Source organism: Oncorhynchus nerka, linkage group LG28 (assembly GCF_034236695.1).
Source record: "Oncorhynchus nerka isolate Pitt River linkage group LG28, Oner_Uvic_2.0, whole genome shotgun sequence".
In the NCBI taxonomy this organism is placed as follows: Eukaryota; Metazoa; Chordata; class Actinopteri; order Salmoniformes; family Salmonidae; genus Oncorhynchus; species Oncorhynchus nerka.
This window is the reverse complement of record NC_088423.1, coordinates 57,555,621-57,576,926: the sequence shown is the minus strand read 5'-3', so window position 1 is coordinate 57,576,926 and position 21,306 is coordinate 57,555,621. Positions and strand designations below refer to the sequence as shown.

Below are 21,306 nucleotides of genomic sequence, written 5' to 3'. Positions count from 1 at the left end.
TTATGTTGTGGTGTGCCCCTGGCTATCTGTAAATAAAATAAAAACAAGAAACGGTGCCATCTAGTTTGCTTAATATATTCTTAGAAGTCTAAGCCGTTGAGGGAGGGGGGTTCTAAGCAGACATATAGAATTGTTTTAAGAAGGTCATACGGATCATTTAGCTACTTTATTTAGCATTTTAGGACCCCTTTAGATATAAAAAATAGATATTGAATTTGGCTTTCACTACTAGAGCCCATAGAAACACATTGAATAACACATTCATAAATGGCAAAAAAGACATAAGGGTTTGAAGCGTCTGTCCTATATCTAGGAGATATTAGAAAGGAAAAAAATATTTTTTCTTTTACACAGGAATTATAGGTATATATATATTATCTTCTCACCTATTCATTTGTATGAGTTACCTTAGACGAGTCGGAGAAAGCCATCGTGTTCGTGAGACTCTCCTTTTCCTACAGGGGGTCATTTTTGGTTTTTCTAGGTCTAACCTGTCACAGATTCCCCCGGTACTGCTGCTCATTCCCTACACCATCTCTGGAGGTCTACGCCACCGGCCTCTAGGCGTCACTGAACTGTTTCATTACGCACACCTGGTTCCCATTTCCCCTGATTAGTAATTGTATACAGTATTTGTGCCCTCTGTTCACCATTGTCTTGTCGGTTATTGTTCCCATGTCCGTTGGTCTATGAGTACCTGTGCTTTGTTATTTCGTGTTGCGTGTACTGTGCACTTTTTATTACAGGTCTTGTCCTGTGTATTGTTGTGCATTTGTTATTACGGGTCTCGACACCGTGTAGTGTATTACGGGTCTCGCCCCGTGTATTTATTAGGTTTTACCTCGCTCTTTTGTTTGGGTTACATCCCTGTGTTTTTGTATACGTGTTTGTTTTGGGCTTCATGGCAGGTACTCATCAGGTACTACTGGAATGTCTACCAATGGCATGTCCATCTTTTTGTGAGAAATTACACTGGTCACTCAAAACATTTATTTAGTCATTATAAAGTATAAAAATGAATAAACATTTTACTAATCAATTATAAATGGAGTTACATGGAATTATTATGAAGTGCTACCCCAAAATGTTTTTAGCATTAAGGCCTGCAGTGTGAACAAAGCATAAGAGTGCAATGTAAAACTTCACCCTGGAGTATTGATTTACTGACTGATCTGTAGGGATACAGTTTGTGTGCTTCCATGTGTTCTATCTCTCCATCCAGCCGAAGGTCTCTTGTAGGTTCTGGATAGCACAATTTCTAAGAGTGTACAAGGCAAGAGGCCAATCTCATCAGCATTTAATTTCACACCGTTTTCACATTGCACGAGGGTGGAGAGAACTTTTGCGTAAATGTACAAATGCTTCACAATATCTGTGACAAGATCAGCCTCTTGTTTAGCACTCTCTCTGTACTTTCCTTATTTGCACCACTGTTTATGGTCATGCCATATCAATGAGTCTCAGTTTACACCTTTTTATTTTATGTTAGTGTCTGATCTCATCTCTGATTCAGACCTTTTACACCTACATATTGTGGAAGGACCACCAGAGGGCAGGCTGGGCTCACGGATAGTAGCCCAACAAGGCATGGGAGACAAGGTAACCAGAGGCAATTAAGCACAGCTGACGGTACTAATGACATATTCTCCTTCCCCTATAAGAGAGAGTGTGGAACCAGCAGAAGGGGGGGGGGAATCTCTGAAAGATGGCCACTGAGACAGAGGAGCTATCCATGAAGAACCGCTAAGACGGTGACATTCCCGTGACTTTTGTTGTAGTTTAAAGATAATCGTATTGTGTTCCTATTTGATCTGGAGAAGAAGATGTATGTTTTTTCCTTGGGAGATTTTCATTGATTATGTTGGAGTGTTTGTGTTGACCAAGTGCCCTCAATAGAGAACTGTGTTCAATCAAGAAAACCTACTCCTGACTCGTTTATTCCACCTTTCCGCTTTAGAGTGACGCCCAATTACTTGGTCCGCTCACACAATATGATAATCACAAACATGCCTCACATCTTTCAAAAATAAATATATTCCAAATACATGTTGAACAAATGACTATATTATGTTTGATTCACTATTCAATTTGCATCATTGGCATACAAACTCAAGTGGTCATTTACCTTAGACGTAGCCTACATCCTTTATACGGTATGTTTTATAGAAATGTGGCAAAACACATTGGAGCGCTTTCCTGGACACAGATTAAGCCTAGTCCTAGACTAAAAAGCTAAGAATATCCAATGAAAATAATTTTGAGTCCAGGACTAGACTTAATCTGTGTCCGGGAAACTGGCCCTCATGAAAAACTCTTTCTCCAATATGTTACTGGTTATGTCTTTCCGGTATGTCCTGTGGTGTCTCTCACCTCTGGGCTGAGCACAGCTGTGCTGTCGCTGGGTATGTCCTCCTCATACCCCTTGTTTAAGTAACTCTCTGTCTCCTGTCCATTGCTGGCCTCGCTCGGACACTTGCCGTAGGAGTGATGGGGACTGTCGCTGTTTTGGGACAGGTTGCACTTGGCGTCGCCCAGGTCTGATGGTGTGTAGGACATCCGCGGGGAGCCGTCCTCGTCCTGGTACGGTGGTGGTTGAAGCTCATCCAGCGGGGGCGTTCGCCTCATCCTCTGGATGCAGTTCGCTGGTTGGGGGGGAAGGAGTAGAGATCATCAAACACAAACAAAATTACTTTGGCAGGCTCAAACCCAAACTTGTCTCTTCCTGTACCCTTGTTGAGTGACAATCTCCTACAATTGTAAGGGATTGATTTGGTGTATTCAAGCCAATCTTAAAAATGAGTTTGACAGTTCTATCTAACTTCTGCTAGTCCTTTCTTGGATCACATTTTCAGTGTGAAACACTGATATTCAGGCAGTCCCTCCAGGATTTTTAAAATGTATGCCCCCCATAATCTGTAGGTACTAAAAAGATTAACATACATATCAAAACAAATGTTATTTGTCACAGACCTTACAGTGAAATGCTTACTTACAAGCCTTTAACAAACAAGGCATTTTTAAGAAAAATACCTAAAAAAATAATAAATAAAAGTAACAAATAATTAAAGAGCAGCAGTAAAAGAACAATAGCGAGGCTATATACAGGGGGTACCGGTACAGAGTCAATGTGCGGGGCACCGGTTAGGCGAGGTAATTGAGGTAATACGTACATGTTGGTAGTTATTAAAGTGACAATGCATAGATAAAAACAGAGAGCAGCAGCAGCGCAAAAGAGCAATGCAAAATAGTCTGTGTAGCCATTTGATTAGATGTTCAGGATTCTTATGGCTTGGGTGTAGAAGCTGTTTTAGAACCCTCTTGAACCTAGACTTGGCGCTCCGGTACCGCTTGTCATGCGGTAGCAGAGAGAACAGTCTATGACTAGGGTGGCTGGGGTCTTTGACAATTTTTTGGGTCTTCCTCTGACACCGCCTGGTATAGAGGTCCTGGATGGCAGGAAGCTTGGCCACTGTGACGTACTGGGCCATACGCATTACCCTGTAAGTGCCTTGCGGTTGGAGGCCAAGCAGTTGCCATACCAGGTAATGATGCAACCCATCAGGTTGCTCTCGATGTTGCAACTGTAGAACCTTTTCAGTCTCCTGAGGGGGAATAGGTTTTATTGTGCCTTCTTCACGACTGTCTTGGTGTGCTTGGACCATGTTAGTTTGTTGGTGATATGGACGCCAAGGAACTTGCTCCACTACAGCCACGTCGATGAGAATGGGGGCGTGCTCGGTCCTCCTTTTCATATAGTCCACAATCATCTCCTTTGTCTAGATAACATTGAGGGAGAGCTTGTTGTCCTGGCACCACACAGTCAGGTCTCTGACCTCCTCCCTATAGGCTGTCTCACTGTTGTGTCATCGGCAAACTTAATGATGGTGTTGGAGTCGTGCCTGGCCGTGCAGTCATGAGTGAACAGGGAGTACAGGAGGGGGCTGAACACGCACCCCTGAGGGACCCACGAGTGGAGGATCAGCTTGGGGGCCGTGTTGTTACCTACCTTTACCACCTAGGGGCGGCCCGTCAGGAAGTCCAGGATCCAGTTGCAGAGGGAGGTGTTTAGTTTCAGGGTCCTTAGCTTAGTGATGAGCTTTGAGGGTGCTATGGTGAGTTGTAGTCAATGAATAGCACTCTCGCATAGGGGTTCCTTTTGTCCATGTGTGAAAGGGCAGTGTGGAGTGCAATAGAGATTGCATAATCTGTGGATCTGTTAGTGGTATGCAAATTGGAGTGGGGTCTAGGGTTTCTGGGATAATTGTGTTGATGTGAGCCATGACCAGCCTTTCAAAGCACTTCATGGCTACAGACGTGAGTGCTACGGGTTGGTAGTCATTTAGGCAGGTTATCTTAGTGTTCTTGGGCACAGCTACTAAGGTAGTCTGCTTGAAACATGTTGGTAATACAGTCTCAGACAGGGAGAGGTTGAAAATGTCAGTGAAGACACTTGCCAGTTGGTCAGCGCATGCTCGGAGTACTTCGGCCTTGTGAATGTTGACCTGTCTTACTCACATCGGCTACGGAGATCGTGATCACACAGTTGTCCGGAACAGCTGATGCTCTCATGCATGTTTCAGTATTACTTTCCTCGAAGCGAGCATAGAAGTAATTTAGCTTGTCTAGTAGGCTTGTGTACATAAAAACAAAGAAAAACACCTGGGGTCCAATCTGCAATTAACCCTATCAGTCCAGAGACCCCTGCAAAAAAAACGTTGTATTTTTCTGACTTTCATTTATCTACATGTCCACCCTTAAATATAGTCTCACAAGTATGCGTTTTACAATTTTATTTTCATGATAACCAGGGCTACAAGTAGAACACCATACAATTAGGCATACGGTCCAGTAAAAGGAAAAACCTGATAAAAACAAATTTATATGAATGCTGAAATAGTTTACACATTGGGAAATAAATATCCAACTAGTCAGTGACAGCTTAGTGGAGTTTGTGACAGCAACCAATATTGTTTTTTTTATAATGAAATAAATCATGCCTTAGTTTTAAAAATAGGAGAAAGATTGTTCAAGCAACGTTTTTTCTTGTATTGGATGTTGGTGAAATTGTTAACTTGCATGCGGAAACCTCTGTTTTAAAACCCTTGGACGCAGTCTACCATTCCGCAATACGTTTTATCACAGGGGACAATTTTAGGACTCATCATTGTAGTCTGTTCAAAAATGTGGGATGGACCTTTTTGTCTGTAAGAAGAAAGTTGCATTCCCTTTTATTTTTTCAAAGCAATCTTACAGAAACTCCATCTATATGTAACATCATTCATTAAGATAAGAATCATAAGTTACCAAACCCATTCACAGGAATGAATAACACTAGAGATCCCTTCAGTCTCCACAGATGTAGGAAAATCCACGTGTAGTTTTTTTGCCCCTAATTTGTGGAACAATATGCAGAGTTCACTGCAGCTAGATGTACTGTTGCCACTCAGGCAGTTTAAATGATTGATTGAGGACTTCTATGTAGTTGTTAATTGTGTGCTGAATTACATTGTTTTAAACACTTGTATGTTTTAATATTCTGTTTTTATTGTAATGTGTACAGGGCTCTCTTGTAAAATAGATGTTTAATCTCAAGGTTAAATAAAATAATAAAAACATAAAACTATGAGCCTATTAAACTATTATAGACACTATATTCTAGGATTTCCTATGATCTTCTATCTAACGACTCTTGTGTAGCTTGTCAGCATTATAGTGCAAAATATGCATTACTTGTGCGTGTTCGTGAGAGTCTCAGCATTTCATACATGGCTTTTAATAGTTTGTAGCTCAAACCATTCAGGCACTACTGTCACACCCTGATCTGTTTCACCTGTCTTTGTGCTTGTCGCCACCCCCCCCCCCCCCCCCCGCCCCCACAGGTCGCCCATCTTCCCCATCATCCCCAGTGTATTTATACCTGTGTTTTCTCTTTGTCTGTTGCCAGTTTGTCTTGTCTCGTCAAGCCTACCAGCGTCTTCCCTGTACTTTTCCCCGTGATTTTCTCTAGTCCCTGTTTTCTAGTTCTCCCGGTTTTGACCATTCTGCCTGCCCTGACAGTGAGCCTGCCTGGCGTTCTGTACCTTTCGGACTCTGCCTGTCGTTTTCCTGCCCCCTGTTTATGAAACAAACTTTGGTTACTTCAAACTGTCTGCATCTGGGTCTTCTCCTGAGCTGTGATAGGTACAGTTATGTTTTTAAAGACCCCTTCGGGACCCGCCCTTGTCTCACAACCATCGCTCTAGCTCAGACCCCATTAATCACACAGACTTATGTTGTTGTTATCTACAGATGAAGAAGAAATAGACAAATTCAATGGTACAACCCAGAAGTCTGTAACCCATTTTAAACACACAATGTTTAAAATGGGTTACAAGTTCAAAATGCTCCAGCATTATTGTGGGACTCATTGGGTTAAGACATGAATCTTAATTACATCTTCCATGATAACAATAAGAGACAAAATGCTATTTTGGGCTGTTTCTTTTTTTGAACAAACACAACTCTTTTTTGGAAAATAACAGTTGGTGAGAGCCTAGCTAATCTAGGCCTAAATTTCAATGTCATTATACAGTTCATTGTCCATTTCATCCTCCTTATCCTTATACCAATAGCTCCACTGCATAGTTGTTGGTTGTGGTACATGAAGACTCAAAAACTTTTTTGAGTGTTGCCAAACCAATAGCTTTGCTGTCTAGGCACACAATGGCAGTTCAGACAGAGAGTCAAAAGCTGCTTACGAAAATCTTTTTTGATCAGGGCTAGTCCCAAAAAATAAACTAGCCTAGCCTATTGCCTATGTTCTGTTCAGTTTTTGAAGGACAACACAACGATTTGAAAGAGGACTGGATGTCAACTTTGATAAATTGCTACTACTTTAATTGATTAAAAAGTATATGTTTCTAACCCATGATGTACAGTGTCTTCAGAAAGTATCCATACGCCTTAACTTATTCCACATTTTGTTGTGTTACAGTCTGAATTCAAAATTGATTAAACATGTTTTACCTATCTACACACAATACCCCATAAGGACAATGTGAAAACATGTTTTTAGAAATGTTTGTAAATGAAATACAGAAATATGAAAAAAATATAAGAAATAGAAATAGAATAAAAGAAATATATATATAACACCTCTGAGTCAATCCTCTGTAGAAGCACCTTTGGCAATTTCCAGGTCTTGTCATATATTTTCAAGTAGATTTAAGTAAAAACTGTAAATTGGCCACTCAGGAACATTCACTGTCTTCTTGGTAAGCAACTACAGTGTAGATTTGGCCTTGTGTTTTAGGTTATTGTCCTGCTGAAAGGTGAATACACCACTAGTGTCTAGTGGAAAGCAAACTCAACCAGATTTTCCTAATGGATTTTGCCTGTGCTTAGCTCCATTCCATTTGTTTTTTTTAATCAGGAAAAACTCCCTAGCCCTTAATAATTACAAGGATACTCATAACATGATGCAGCCACCAGTATGCTTGATGTTTGGCTTTTCCCCAAACATAACACTTTGTATTCAGGACAAAAAGTGAATTGTTTTGCAACAGTTGTTGTAGTACAGTATTACTTTAGTGCCTTGTTGCAAACAGAATGCATGTTTTAGAATATTTGTATTCTGCACATTCTTTGTTCTTTTTACTCTGTCAATTAGGTTAGTATTGCGAAATAACCATAATATTGATCCATCCTCAGTTTTTTTTCCTATCACAGCCATTAAACTCTGTAACTGTTTTAAAGTCAACATTGGACTCATGGTGAAATCCCTGAGCGGATACCTTCCTCTCCGTCAACTGAGTTAGGAAGGACGCCTGTGTCAAAAAGCAGGCGGCAGGTAGCCTAGTGGTTAGAGCTTTGGACTAGTAACCAAAAAGTTGCAAGATCAAATCCCTGAGCTGACAAGGTAAAAATCTGTCATTTTGCCCCTGAACAAGGCAGTTAAGAACAAATTCTTATTTTCAATGATGGCCAAGGAAGAGTGGGTTAACTGAATTGTGCGGCGCCTCATGGGTCTGCCAGTCAAGGCCGGCCCCACAACAGAGCCTGGACTCAAACCAGGATCCCTAGTGGCTTAAAATGTTTTATTGATTTGGAACATTTTCTAAAAACATAATTCAACTTTGATATTATGGGGTATTGTGTAGGCCAGTGACAAAACATCTCGATCTAATCCATTATAAATTAAAACTGTAACACAACCAATTGTGGAAAAAGTCAAGGGCTGTGAATACTTTCTGAAGGCACTGTATTTATTAGTTATTGACCTCACAATAAGACAGATTTCGAGTAACTTACATTGTGGTGATGAAACTTGAAGAAGCAGCCATGGCACAATCAATTGGAAATGGACAGCTCATGGTGCTGAAATAAAATTTGAGTAGGCATAATTCATTTCAACTAGCTTTCAAGATCCGGCTACGAACGAGGGTTCGAGGCAGACACAGCAGTACTTGAGATGGTGTTTTAAGGCAAAATGGAAAGTTCTTTAGGCAAAAATATAAATCCACAACGTCTCACGGTATCCTCAACTTGCCACGAGATCGGGGCCACGATCTTAGCGGCAGGAAGGATAGGCATGTCAGTATCCTCTCGAATGGCAGGAGCGTAGACTCGGGACAAGGCGTCCGGTTTGAGATTCTTAGACCCGGGCCGATAGGTGAGGATAAACTGGAGTCGATTGAAGAAAAGAGACCATCGAGCTTGTCTGGAGTTCAACCGCTTCGCCTGCTGGATATACTCCAGATTTTTGTGGTCCGTAAGCACTTGAAACAGTTGAGAAGCCCCCTGGAGCCAGTGTCTCCATTCCTTCAATGGCATCTTAACCGCTAGGAGTTCACAATCCCCCACATCGTAGTTCCTCTCGGCTGGGGTAAGCCGGTGTGAGAAGAAGGCGCAAGGGTGGAGCTTCCTGTCTTCACCCCTCTGAGACAGGACAGCTCTAACACCAACCTCTGATGCGTCTACCTCCACCACAAAAGGTTCATCCGCAGTCTGTAGTGTCAGGATGGGAGCAGAGAGGATGCGCTGCTTGAGTCCTTGGAAGGCCGTCTCTGCTTCTTTTCCCCACAGAAACCTTGCGTTGCCACCCTTGGTTAAAGCTGAGAGAGGGGCTGGCACCAAGCTGAAGTTCTTGGTGAACTTGCGTAAAAGTTTGTGAAGCCCAGGAAACGCTGAACTTCCTTAACGGACTTGGGGGTGGGCCAATCCGCTTCCTGGAGTCCATTTGGACTCGACCGGTTTCCACTACAAATCCCAGGAATTGTACTCGGGAGGAATGGAATTCACATTTTTCAGGCTTAACGTACAAATGGCTGTCTAGGAGGCGTTTGAGTACTTGTCTGACATGCTTTGTGTTTTCTTGAAGGCAGCTCAAAAAGATGAGGATGTCATCCAAGTAAACGAACACGAAGATGTTAAGCATATCCCTAAGCACATCGTTTATGAGCACTTGGAACACCGCCGGGGCGTTGGTCAGGCCGAAGGGCATCACCAAGTATTCGTAGTGACCAGTAGGCGTGTTGAAAGCGGTCTTCCACTGGTCACCGTGTCTGACCCGCACAAGATGGTATGCGTTCCGCAGGTCAAGCTTAGTGAAGACAGCTGCTTCCTGGAGCAGCTCATCTGCTGTGGCCATAAGGGGTAGCGGGTAGCGGTTACGGACGGTTATGGCATTGAGTCCCCGGTAGTCGATGCAAGGACGTAATCCACCGACTTTTTTGGACCCAAAGAAAAACCCTGCCCACGCGGGCGAGGTGAACGGACGAATGAGGCCTGCTGTTCGGGAGGAGATAGGGAAAAGATCCGACCTCTGGGGAGGGGGGCTGATGGGCTAATCGTAAGGTCTATGGGGTGGTAGCATGGTGGCCCGCTGTTTGCTAAATACCGGTTTGAGGTCATGGTAACACTCGGGAACTCAGGACAGGCTAAAATTGTAGACCTTCACAAGGCTGGGATGGGCTACAGGACAATAGGCAAGCAGCTTGGTGAGAAGGCAACAACTGTTGGCGTCTGAGGCTCCATGCAAGATCTCACCTCGTGGGGCATCAATGATCATGAGGAAGGTGAAGGATCAGCCCAGAACTACACGGCAGGACCTGGTCAATGACCTGAAGAGATCTGGGACCACAGTCTCAAAGAAAACCATTAGTAACACACTACGCCGTCATGGATTAAAATCCTGCAGCGCACGCAAGGTCCCCCTGCTCAAGCCAGCGCATGTCCAGGCCCATCTGAAGTTTGCCAATGACCATCTGGATGATCCAGAGGAGGAATGGGAGAAGGTCATGTGGTCTGATGAGACACAAATAGAGCTTTTTGGTCTAAACTCCACTCGCCGTGTTTGGAGGAAGAAGAAGGATGAATGCAACCCCAAGAACACCATCCCAACCGTGAAGCATGGAGATGGAAACATCATTATTTGGGGATGCTTTTCTGCAAAGGGTACAGGACGACTGCACCGTATTTAGGGGAGGATGGATGGGGCCATGTATCGCGAGATCTTGGCCAACAACCTCCTTCCCTCAGTAAGAGCATTGAAGATGGGTCGTGGCTGGGTCTTCCAGCATGACAACGACCCAAAACACACAGCCAGGGCAACTAAGGAGTGGCTCCGTAAGAAGCATCTCAAGGTCCTGGAGTGGCCTAGCCAGTCTCCAGACCTGAACCCAATAGAAAATCTTTGGAGGGAGCTGAAAGTCCGTATTGCCCAGTGACAGTCCCGAAACCTGAAGGACCTGGAGAAGGTATGTATGGAGGAGTGGGCCAAAAACCCTGCTGCAGTGTGTGAAAACCTGGTCAAGAACTACAGGAAACGTATGATCTCTGTAATTGCAAACAAAGGTTTCTATACCAAATATTAACTTCTGCTTTTCTGATGTATCAAATACTTATGTCATGCAATAAAATGCAAATTAATTACTTAAAAATCATACAATGTGATTTTCTTGATTTTTGTTTTAGATTCCGTCTCTCACAGTTGAAGTGTACCTATGGTAAAAATTACAGACCTCTACATGCTTTGTAAGTAGGAAAACCTGCAAAATCGGCAGTGTATCAAATACTTGTTCTCCCCACTGTATGTATTCAGACCCTTTCCTATGAAACTTGAAATTGAGCTCAGGTGTATCCTGTGTCCATTGATCGTCCTTGAGATGTTTCTACAACTTGATTGGAGTCTACTGGTGCTAAATCTAATTGATTGGACATGATTTGGAAAGGCCCACACCTGCCTATATAAGGTCCCTCAGTTGATAGTGCATGTCAGCGCAAAAACCAAGCCATGAAGTCCAAAGAATTGTCCGTAGAGCTCTGAGACAGGATTGTATCAAGGCACAGATCTGGGGAAGGGTACCAAAAAAATTCTGCAGGATTGAAGGTCCCCAAGAACACAGTGGCCTCCATCATTCTTAAATGGAAGAAGTTTGGAATCACCAATACTCTTCCTAGAGCTGGCCGTACGGCCAAACTGAGCAATTGGGGTAGAATGGCCTTGGTCAGGGATGTGACCAAGAACCCAATGGTCACTCTGACAGAGCTCCAGAGTTCCTCTGTGGAAATGGGAAGGACAACCATCTCTGCAACACTCCACCAATCAGGCCTTTATGGTAGAGCGGCCAAACGGAAGCCACTCCTCAGTAAAAGGCACATGATAGCCAGCTTGAAGTTTGTCAAAAGGCACCTAAAGGACTCTCATTTCTCATGGTCTCTCATGGTCTGATGAAACCAAGATGTAACTATTTGCCCTGAATGCCAATGCGTAACGACTGCAGAAAACCTGGCACTATCCCTACGGTGAAGCATGGTGGTGGCAGCATCATGCTGTGGGGATGTTTGTCAGTGTCAGGGACTGGGAGACTAGCCAGGATTGAGGCAAAGATGAACGGAGCAAAGTACAGAGATCTTTGATGAAAACCTGCTCTAGATCGTGCAGTGCCTCTGACTGGGGGCGAAGGTTCACCTTCCAACAGGACAATGACCCTAAGCACACAGCCAAGACAACACAGGAATGGCTTCGGGACAAGTCTCTGAATGTCCATGAGTGTTCCAGCCAGAGCCCTATCGAACATCTCCAAAGAGACCTGAAAATAGATGTGCAAAGACACTCCCCATCCAACCTGACAAAGCTTGAGAGGATCTGCAGAGAAGAATGGGAGAAACTCCCCAAATACAGGTGTGCCAAGCTTGTAGCGTCATACCCAAGAAGACCGGAGGCTGTAATCGCTGCCAAAGGTGCTTCAACAAAGTACTGATTAAAGGGTCTGAATACTTATTTAAATGTGATATTTCATTATTACTTTTTAATTTCTATGCAAAAATGTCTAAACACCTGTTTTTACTTTGTCATTATGGGGTATTGTGTGTAGATTGATGGAGGGAAAAAAACTATTTAATCAATTTTAGAATAAGGCTGTAATGTAACAAAATGTGGAAAAAGTCAAGGGGTCTGAATAATTTCAGAATGCACTGTACTTTAATCATGTGTAGTACTTACTATAGAATGTTGTAGTATACTGTAGAATAATTTAGTAAATACTACAGTGTACTACAGACCACAAAAAATACTAAAGTAAATACTACAGTAATGTCCCCAAAAACATTACAGGAAATACTACACTGAACAAAAATATAAATTCAGCATTCAATTATTTCAAATATTTTTTTTGAGTTACAGTTCATATAAGGAAATCAGTCAATTGAAATAAATTCATTAGGCCCTAATCTATGGATTTCACGACTAGGAATAAAGATATGCATCTGTTGGTCACAGATACCTTGGAAAAAAAGTAGGGGTGTATATCAGAAAACCAGTTAGTATCTGGTGTGACCATTTGCCTGGACATTATGGAGACTATTTGGAAGTCCCGTCTGCGTTGTCGTGACCGCTCTTTCCTGTGGATTTCTGAACATAACACGACAAACAAACGGAGGTATTTTGAGTATAAAAATAATCTTTATGGAATAAAAGGAACATTTGTTGTGTAACTGGAAGTCTCGTGAGTGAAAACATCTGAAGATCATCAAAGGTAAACGGTTAATTTGATTGCTTTTCTGATTTTCGTGACCAAGCTTCCTGATGCTAAGTGTACATAATGCTATGCTAGGCTATCGATAAACTTACACAAACGCTTGGATTGCTTTCGCTGTAAAGCTGAGACGACAGGTGGATTAACAAAAGGCTAAGCTGTGTTTTGCAATATTGCACTTGTGATTTCAGGAATATGAATATTTTTTAGTAATATTATTTGACTGTTATGCTATTCAGCGGTTACTGACTAAAATGATCCTGCGACAGGGATGGGTAGCGTCAAGAAATTAACATTTAATTTTTAACTGAGCCTTTTCAATGTAGTTACAAAAGACAGCACCCACACTGTGCCCACCGTTGCCCTAAGATTTTCCACCTTTGCCTTATAGACGTAACCTACCGTCCTCTGCCGAAGCCTCGCTGCTGTAGCCGTCATACTCGGCTGATAGGGGGCTGTACTTCTGCCTCATCTCCCAGCCGTAGCCATTCGACTGGCTGCCGCTAGCCCCGCCTCGGAGACCCTGCGATCGGTTGACTGCTTCTTGGTACTGGCCCATCACCTCATCCTCGCTGTCTGACGACGAACCCTTCAGGTCACCGTCAGGGTAGATCTTTTCTAGAGGTGGAAGATAAAAAGGGAAAGAGATATGTTCCAGTGGATTTCTGTACTTAAGATCAAATGTAGGATCAGCTTTAATTACCATTTTTTCATTTTTATTTTAACCTCTACTTGATCGGTGCCCCCTCCCCCGCGTTACGGTTAAGCTCACGTAGGCTAATGTGATTAGCATGAGGTTGTAAGTAACAAGAACATTTCCCAGGATATAGACATATCTGATATCGGCAGAAAGCTTAAATTCTTGTTAATCTTACTGCACTATCCAATTTATAGTAGCTATTATAGTGAAAGAATACCATGCTATTGTTTGATGAGAGTGCACAGTTATGAACTTGAAAATGTGTTAATAAACCAATTAGGCACATTTGGGCAGTCTTGATACAACATTTTGAACAGAAATGTAGTGTTTCGTTGGATCAGTCTAAAATAGTGCACATACACTGCTGCCATCTACAGGCCAACATCTGAATTGTGCCTATATTCCTAAGTCATATATTGGCCTTTCTCTTGCATTTCAAAGATGAATAAAAACATTAAGTAATGTTTTTTTCTTTGTATTATCTTTTACCAGATGTAATGTGTTATATTCTCCTACATTAATTTCACATTTCCACAAACTTCAAAGTGTTTCCTTTCAAATGGCATCAAGAATATGCATACCCTCGCTTCAGGTCCTGAGCTACAGGCAGTTAGATTTGGGTATGTCATTTTAGGTGAAAATTGAAGAAAAGGGTCCGATCTTTACAACAAATAGGCCTCAGGATCTCGTCACGCTATCTCTGTGCATTAAAATGGCATTGGTAAAACACAATTGTGTTCGTTGTCCATAGCTTATGCCTGCCCAGACCAGAGAACCCCACCGCCAGAGTGTGCTCTTTTGATCTGAGCGTTCTGACCTAACAACAGCAGTAAAGCACCCAAGTTAACTGGCTAACGTTGGCTAGCTTGCTAGCTACTTCCATACCCAAATGAGAGAACAGCTCACTCTGACCATTTTACTCATCCTAGCAGAGCTGGTTAGACTGTTTTTATGTTATCCAGAGTGTTGGTGTCTGCAACTGTGCTGCTGCTTTTTTTCCAACGTTTACTGACACCGTCCATATTCAACAGGTGTTGAGCGTTCGTAAATTTGTCAGTTGTGATTCTGCGCTCTGGCACACTCAGACGAGTGTTGCTGTTGCTTTCATATTTTTGTTCAGAGTAGAAAGGCTATGTCACCACTATACATGCAGTAACTTTTCATAATATTGTTTCATAAATCTTGTATACTTTTTGCCCCATATCAGGTCGAATGTTTCACAACAACAATCAAGAGTCAAATTAGAGGCTGCTTTGAGCCAAGATGGCAGTGGACAGTCATCTGGTAGAGGCAACAAACTACCCAAAAGAGTAGAACTGACTTGGAAATCTCCTGGCCCTACCAGTATACAGTATCATATGCAGTGGTTTAAAGTACTTTAGTAAAAATACTTTAAACTACTACTTAAATCGTTTTTGGGGGTATCTGTAATTTACATTACTATTTATATTTTTGACAACTGTTACTTTACTACATTCCTAAAGAAAATTATATACTTTTTACTCTTATATACTTTTTACTACTTTTTACATTTTGAATGCTTAGCAGGACAGAAAATGGTCCAATTAGCACACTTACCAAGAGAACATCCCTGGTAATCCCTACTGCCTCTGATCTGGCGGACTCACAAACACAAATGCTTTGTTTTTAAATGATGTCTGGGTGTTGGAGTGTGACCCTGGCTATCCGTAAATAAATACAACATTTTGCTTAAAATAATGAATTTGAAATAATATGTACTTTTACTTTTGATACTTAAGTATGTTTTAGCAACTGCATTTACTTTTGATACTTAAGTATATTTAAAACCAAATACTTTTAGACTTTTACTCAAGTAGTGTTTTACTGGGTGACTTTCATTTTCTATTAAGGATTCCTTTCTTTTACTCAAGTATGAGATGTAGTACTTTTTGCCACCACTGATCATATGAGGGAAAAAATGGCAGCACCCATACTACTCTACCAAGCAAAAGAGCAGTAACTCAGTGAAACTGAGAATAATGACTTAAAAGTTTTTTTAATTGTCCAGCTAAATTAATTGTAGGCAGATCAATGGAGATGTGGTTATCTGATGTCTTACTATGACGTAATTGTTTATTCATATTGACTCTGACCACTGACATGTCCTTTGACCCTAGAAGGCAGTTACTGTCTTCTTGCTTGGTACAGCCACTGGAATACGTTTCCATGACGAATAAAAAAAAATACAAACTTGTGTTACTATATTTATTTGTATGTGGCTGTCAGTGGCATATTTAAGTGATAATGCCCGAGAAGCCGGTGTTTGGAGGGTATATTGGCATGGGTGTTGTTAGGCCGAGATTAAGTCGAGGGCCAGCAAACTGTGCCAATATATACTCCAAACACTGGCTTCAAGGGTATTATCACTTTTATACAACAGGTTACCAACATATTCAAATAATGATTGACATATTTTGATGAATTTATTTATACTATTTCATCCTTCCACAAGATATAGTCCCCAAATAAATCTAGGGTTGCTACTCAAGCCGGCTGGTCGTTCATTCTATTGGTTCGGTTGCCAGAGATGAGATCCAGTTGTTCAGTTTTTTTTGTGTATCTATGGACGCGACCCAGTCGTTCATTCTAAATGTTCCATTGACCTACTGGCTGGCAACGTTCTTATCTCTTGGTTGCTAGCTAGCCAACAGAATAACGACAGATGCAGTTTTCTAGTGACATTTATTTGGATACATCCATAACAATGAGCTAATGAGAAACGATTTCGCCTGCCATAGAAAATGTGCTCTCTTGTTAGCACACTGTTGTTCAGAGGAGCTAGCCAACAACACAGCTAACACAATAACTTCAAACCGAAGCCGGAAAGACTGTAAACTAAGCTGTTTTCTAGTGACATTTATTTTATATATCCATAAAAATGATGCCAGCCGATTCATGATTTCGACTGGCTAGGAAACGATGCTTGTCTCTCTCTCTCTCGTCCCAACTCCCGACCCATACACGTTCATTACTATGGGACAGGTGGAGATCGAATTTGAATATTGAAACAATGTTGCAAATGTTGGAGAGACAGACAGCAAGGTTTATACAAATCTCCGCTATTGAAAACTAAATGTCAGTCTAAAAGAAATGTGAGAGAATGTCTAGATGATTTTTATAGTGAAGATCAAGTTTATAACTTCCCTGCCTGGGCTGATGAGACAATGGATTGCGTAGTCAGATGGAACAGAGTAAATAGTTATTTTAACCTCATAGATTTAGCCGGTGGTAACTTGTGGAATAGACACCAGCTGGGATGCGCTTTTAACCAATCAGCATTCAGGATTAGACCCATTCGTTGTATAAATGTTGATACTTGTATCAGCAGAGAACAATAAATAATACCATTGTTTACCATAGACACTGCAGCCTAAGCTCAGTGAAACCAAGGTAAAAGTCAGTAACTGACATGAGTGATCCCAGTTACTGCCTTTTTCCTTGATTCTACTGAAACGTTTTGCAGTTACTGCAAATATGACCCCCCATTTTCTCCATAATACAACACAATGGAGGCAGGATATTTGTTCACACGATAAAGCATGTATTTAGTCTATATAAAATATTTAAATTACATATTTTTGACCAAATGTGCAGTTACTGCACATTTAGAATATCCTGTAACAAATTCTGTATCAGCCAATTACAAAAGTTGATGTAGTTGGACGTGACCGAACACTTTTTCATCAGAGTGTCCTTAACCCATCAGAGTCGATAAATTACAAACTGGGCATACTTCAATTAGTCAGTAAAGATCTAAAGGAGTTGAAGGCGAGCCTTGAAATGAGTGACGAAAAAGTAGCGACAATGGATAAAGAAACAAGCGAAAAGTAACAGTCAATACAATATAAATGGACGTTAATGAACTTAAAAAGGAGAACATCTTTCTGAGAGAAGCGTTACTTGACATACAGACTAGATCTATGAGAGAAAATCTAGTACTTACTGGTATTCAAGAAAGAGAAGGAGAAGTTCCTGAATGAGTAGTGAAGGAATTATTTCTTACAGTGCTTCAAATCCCACTCGATACTGTTGATAAAATTAAACTTGAAGTGTACACCGTTTCGGACAAAGAGGACAGAGATATGAGTGCACAATCGTTGCCAAATTTGCTTTCTTTAAGGATAAAGTAATGGTTAAAAGCCTGGATAAAAGCCTCGCTGGAAATAAAAATAGGCATGAATGATCAGTTCCCTGGGGAGATTGCAGAACGGCACAAAGTTCTTCAAGGAAAATAGATTTAAAAAATTGATTAAAAGGTAAACGTGTTGCGCCCGTAGTCGAAAAACTGTATATTGACAACAAAATGTTCCGAGATACAAAGACTACTCCATGTCTATTCTTAAAATTACAAAGTTATCATAGAGGAGTCAAATAATGGAACACCAAATACTAGCCATGGTAAGGATTGTAATAATAATTTTAAAAAGAGATAGAGAAGCAATACAATTAAACAATTGTTAAATAAACTACAACTACACGATACCATTCAAGATAGGGAATGTTGTAAATAATTATTTAACTTTCCATTTATAGTATTTTATGAATGGATAAGACGGCATTAGAAGAAAGGATGACTAGCAAAACAATACATCCTCAAATATAACGAATTGGAACACAAAAGTACTCAACCAACATGGTGGAGATAAAAACATAGCAAACAAAAGACATAGAAGGTACCGTTGTGGGTATGTGTGGATGTATTGTGATGGAAGGTGTGGTGTTTGTTTTTGTATTTGTAAAAGTGTGGTGTTAAGTGAATGAGCAAGGAAACAGCTGCATATCCCAGAACCAATGTGTGTCTGTGAGCAGGGGTTGCGAGAGAGCTTTCAATTTTATGCAGATGAGGGTTCCTTTTAAAATAAATGATACATCTAATTTATTTATTGTCCTATCATGATGGAATGGTCCCCAACCCTATACCCTAGACACCCACCTGAGCGACCCATACACTAAAGAGAAGACCTTTTCTGTTTTATTGGTTTACTGTATGTTGCCTATATGCAACTGTAAGAATATTCTAAGGTAAATGTCACGCCCTGATCTGTTTCACCTGTCTTTGTGATTGTCTCCACCCATCTCCAGGTGTTCCCTGTTTTCCCAATTAGTCCCTGGTGTATTTATCCCTGTATTTCCTGTCTCTCTGTGCCAGTTCATCAGTGTTTCTCCTAGCTCCTATTTTTTACCAGTCTCTGTTTTTTTCCTAGCCCTCCTGATTTTGACCCTTGCCTGTCCGGACGCCGAATCCGCCTGCCTGACCAATCTGCCTGTTCTGACCTTGAGCCTGCCTATCCCCTTGTGCTGTTTGGACTCGGACCTGTTCACTGAACACCTGCCTGTCCTGAACTCGAGCCTGCCTATCGCCTGGTACTGTTTGGACTCTGACCTGGTTTATGAACTCTCGCCTGTCCCTGACCTGCCTTTTGCCTACCCCTTTTGGAATAATAAATATCGGAGCTCAACCATCTGCCTCGCCTTGTGCCCTTATAATAAATACAGAACTTAGAGGACTAAATGCGAAGAGAGAATAAACAATCAATGGAAATAGTGTTTTTTTCTGAAATAAGGAATTAGTGATGAATGGGTCAGATACATGGGAGGAATTTCAGTCCGGGACTCATAGCTACATGTGGCAAGCTCTCATTGGTTCGATTTGTCTATACACTGAGCCTGAAAAAGGATACATGGTATTTGGCCATGGGCCCAGTTTTATTTGCAAGGAATTCTAATTGGTCAACCACAGGCTAGGGTTGGGTGTCACCTAAAACCCTCACAAATGTTTACAGATGCACAATTGAGAGCATTCTGTCGGGCTCTATCACCACCTGGTACGGCAACTGCACCGCCCACAACCGCAGGACTCTCCAGAGGGTGGTGTGGTCTGCAAAAAACCTGCCCTCCAAGACACCAACAGCACCCGATGTCACAGGAAGGCCAAAAAGATCATCAAGGACAACAACTACCTAAGCAACTGCCTGTTCACCACGCTACCATCCAGAAGGCGAGGTCAGTCCAGGTGCATCAAAGCTGGGACCGAGAGACTGAAAAACAGCTTCTATCTCAAGGCCATCACTAGCACAGAGAGGCTGCTGCCTACATACAGACTTGAAATCGTTGGCCACTTTAATAAATTGAACACTAGTCACTTTAATAATGCCACTTTTATAATGTTTACATATCTTGCATTACTCATCTCATATGTATACACTGTATTCTATACTATATATTGCATCTTAGCCTATGCCGCTCTGTCATTGCTCATCCATATATTATATGTATATATTCATATTCGATTCCTTTACTTAGATTTGTGTGTATTAGGTATTTGTTGTGGAATTGTTAGATATTACTTGTTAGATATTTCTGCACTGTCGGAACAAGAAGCACAAGCATTTTGCTACACTCGCAATAACATCTGCTAACCATGTGTATGTGACCAATAAAATGTGATTTGATTTGATGGTCCATTGTTTACCTTGATACCTAGCTAATGTTAGCTGGCTGGCTCACTAGCTAATGTTACATGTATTATCTTATTGTTCGTATCTCAGAGCCATTTGCTTGGCTAGCTATAGCCTAATGTTACTTAGCTAACATTGAAGCTGGCTGGTTAGTTACCTGCAGATTAATGCAGGGTAGTAACGTCATTAGTTGGGATTATGGTTCATTGTTTACCTAGCTAGCTAGCTAGCTACATGTCTTAAAAGATTCCACTATGCAAGTAAATTCAGTCTGGCTATCTACTCCAATTTCAGAGCACTCTCCTCTGAGTGTGCCAGAGCGCAGAATAACTGATTAATTTACGAATGCCCAACAACCGTTGAATATGGCCGGTGTCAGTAAATGTCGGCAAAACATCATCATTAAATTGTTTCCAGCAGCACAGTTACAGTGTGGTGTTCTCTCATTATGTGTCTGGAAGTAGCTAGCAAGCTACTTTAACCAACGCCTACTGGATGATAACTTTTTTTTTTAACTAGGACAGAGGAATTTATAACATAATTTTTCTAATCAGACAGGTTTTTTACATGGACGATACATCAGAGATAATAGAAGACAAGTACTGGAAACAATAGAACCCTATGAAAAAAATCAGGCCTGCTATTCATAGCTGACTTTGAAAAGTCTGTTGATAAAGTACGACTGGAGTTTATATATAAATGCCTGGAACATATCATTTTCGGAGAATCTCTTGTAAAATGGGTTAAAGTCATGTATAGTAACCCTAGGTGTAAAATAGTAAATAATGGCTACTTATCAGAAAATGTTAAACTGTCAAGAGGAGTAAAACAAGGCTGTCCACTATTGGCATATCTATTAATTATGACCATTGAAATGTTAGCTATTAAAATCAGATTCAACAATAGTATCAAAGTGTCATTGTACACTGATATTCAGGTTTTCTTTTAAATCCACAATTTGGATCCCTCCACAGCCTTATAGAGGATCTAGATCCCTTTTCTAACCTCTCTGGATCCCAACCAAATAATGATAAGTGAGTATATTATGTATAATTATGTATTATGTTACAATATTATGTATTGGATCACAAAAAATACTACTTTTACATTA

At 41.2% G+C, this 21,306-nt stretch overlaps 1 protein-coding gene across 1 annotated transcript in view; it reads right to left on the bottom strand.

The window, feature by feature from the left end:
• syt14a (synaptotagmin XIVa) overlaps positions 1-13,922 on the bottom strand; it is a 56,195-nt gene extending 42,273 nt beyond the window's left edge. Inside the window, exons 1-2 of the mRNA XM_065012890.1 lie at positions 13,419-13,922; positions 2,371-2,642 (exon numbers count right to left, since the gene is read on the bottom strand). Coding sequence (XP_064868962.1) covers positions 2,371-2,642; positions 13,419-13,722 — 576 coding nt within the window. The 5' untranslated portion in view covers positions 13,723-13,922. The remainder of the gene's footprint in view (positions 1-2,370; positions 2,643-13,418) is intronic.
• Between the last annotated feature and the right edge of the window lie 7,384 nt (positions 13,923-21,306).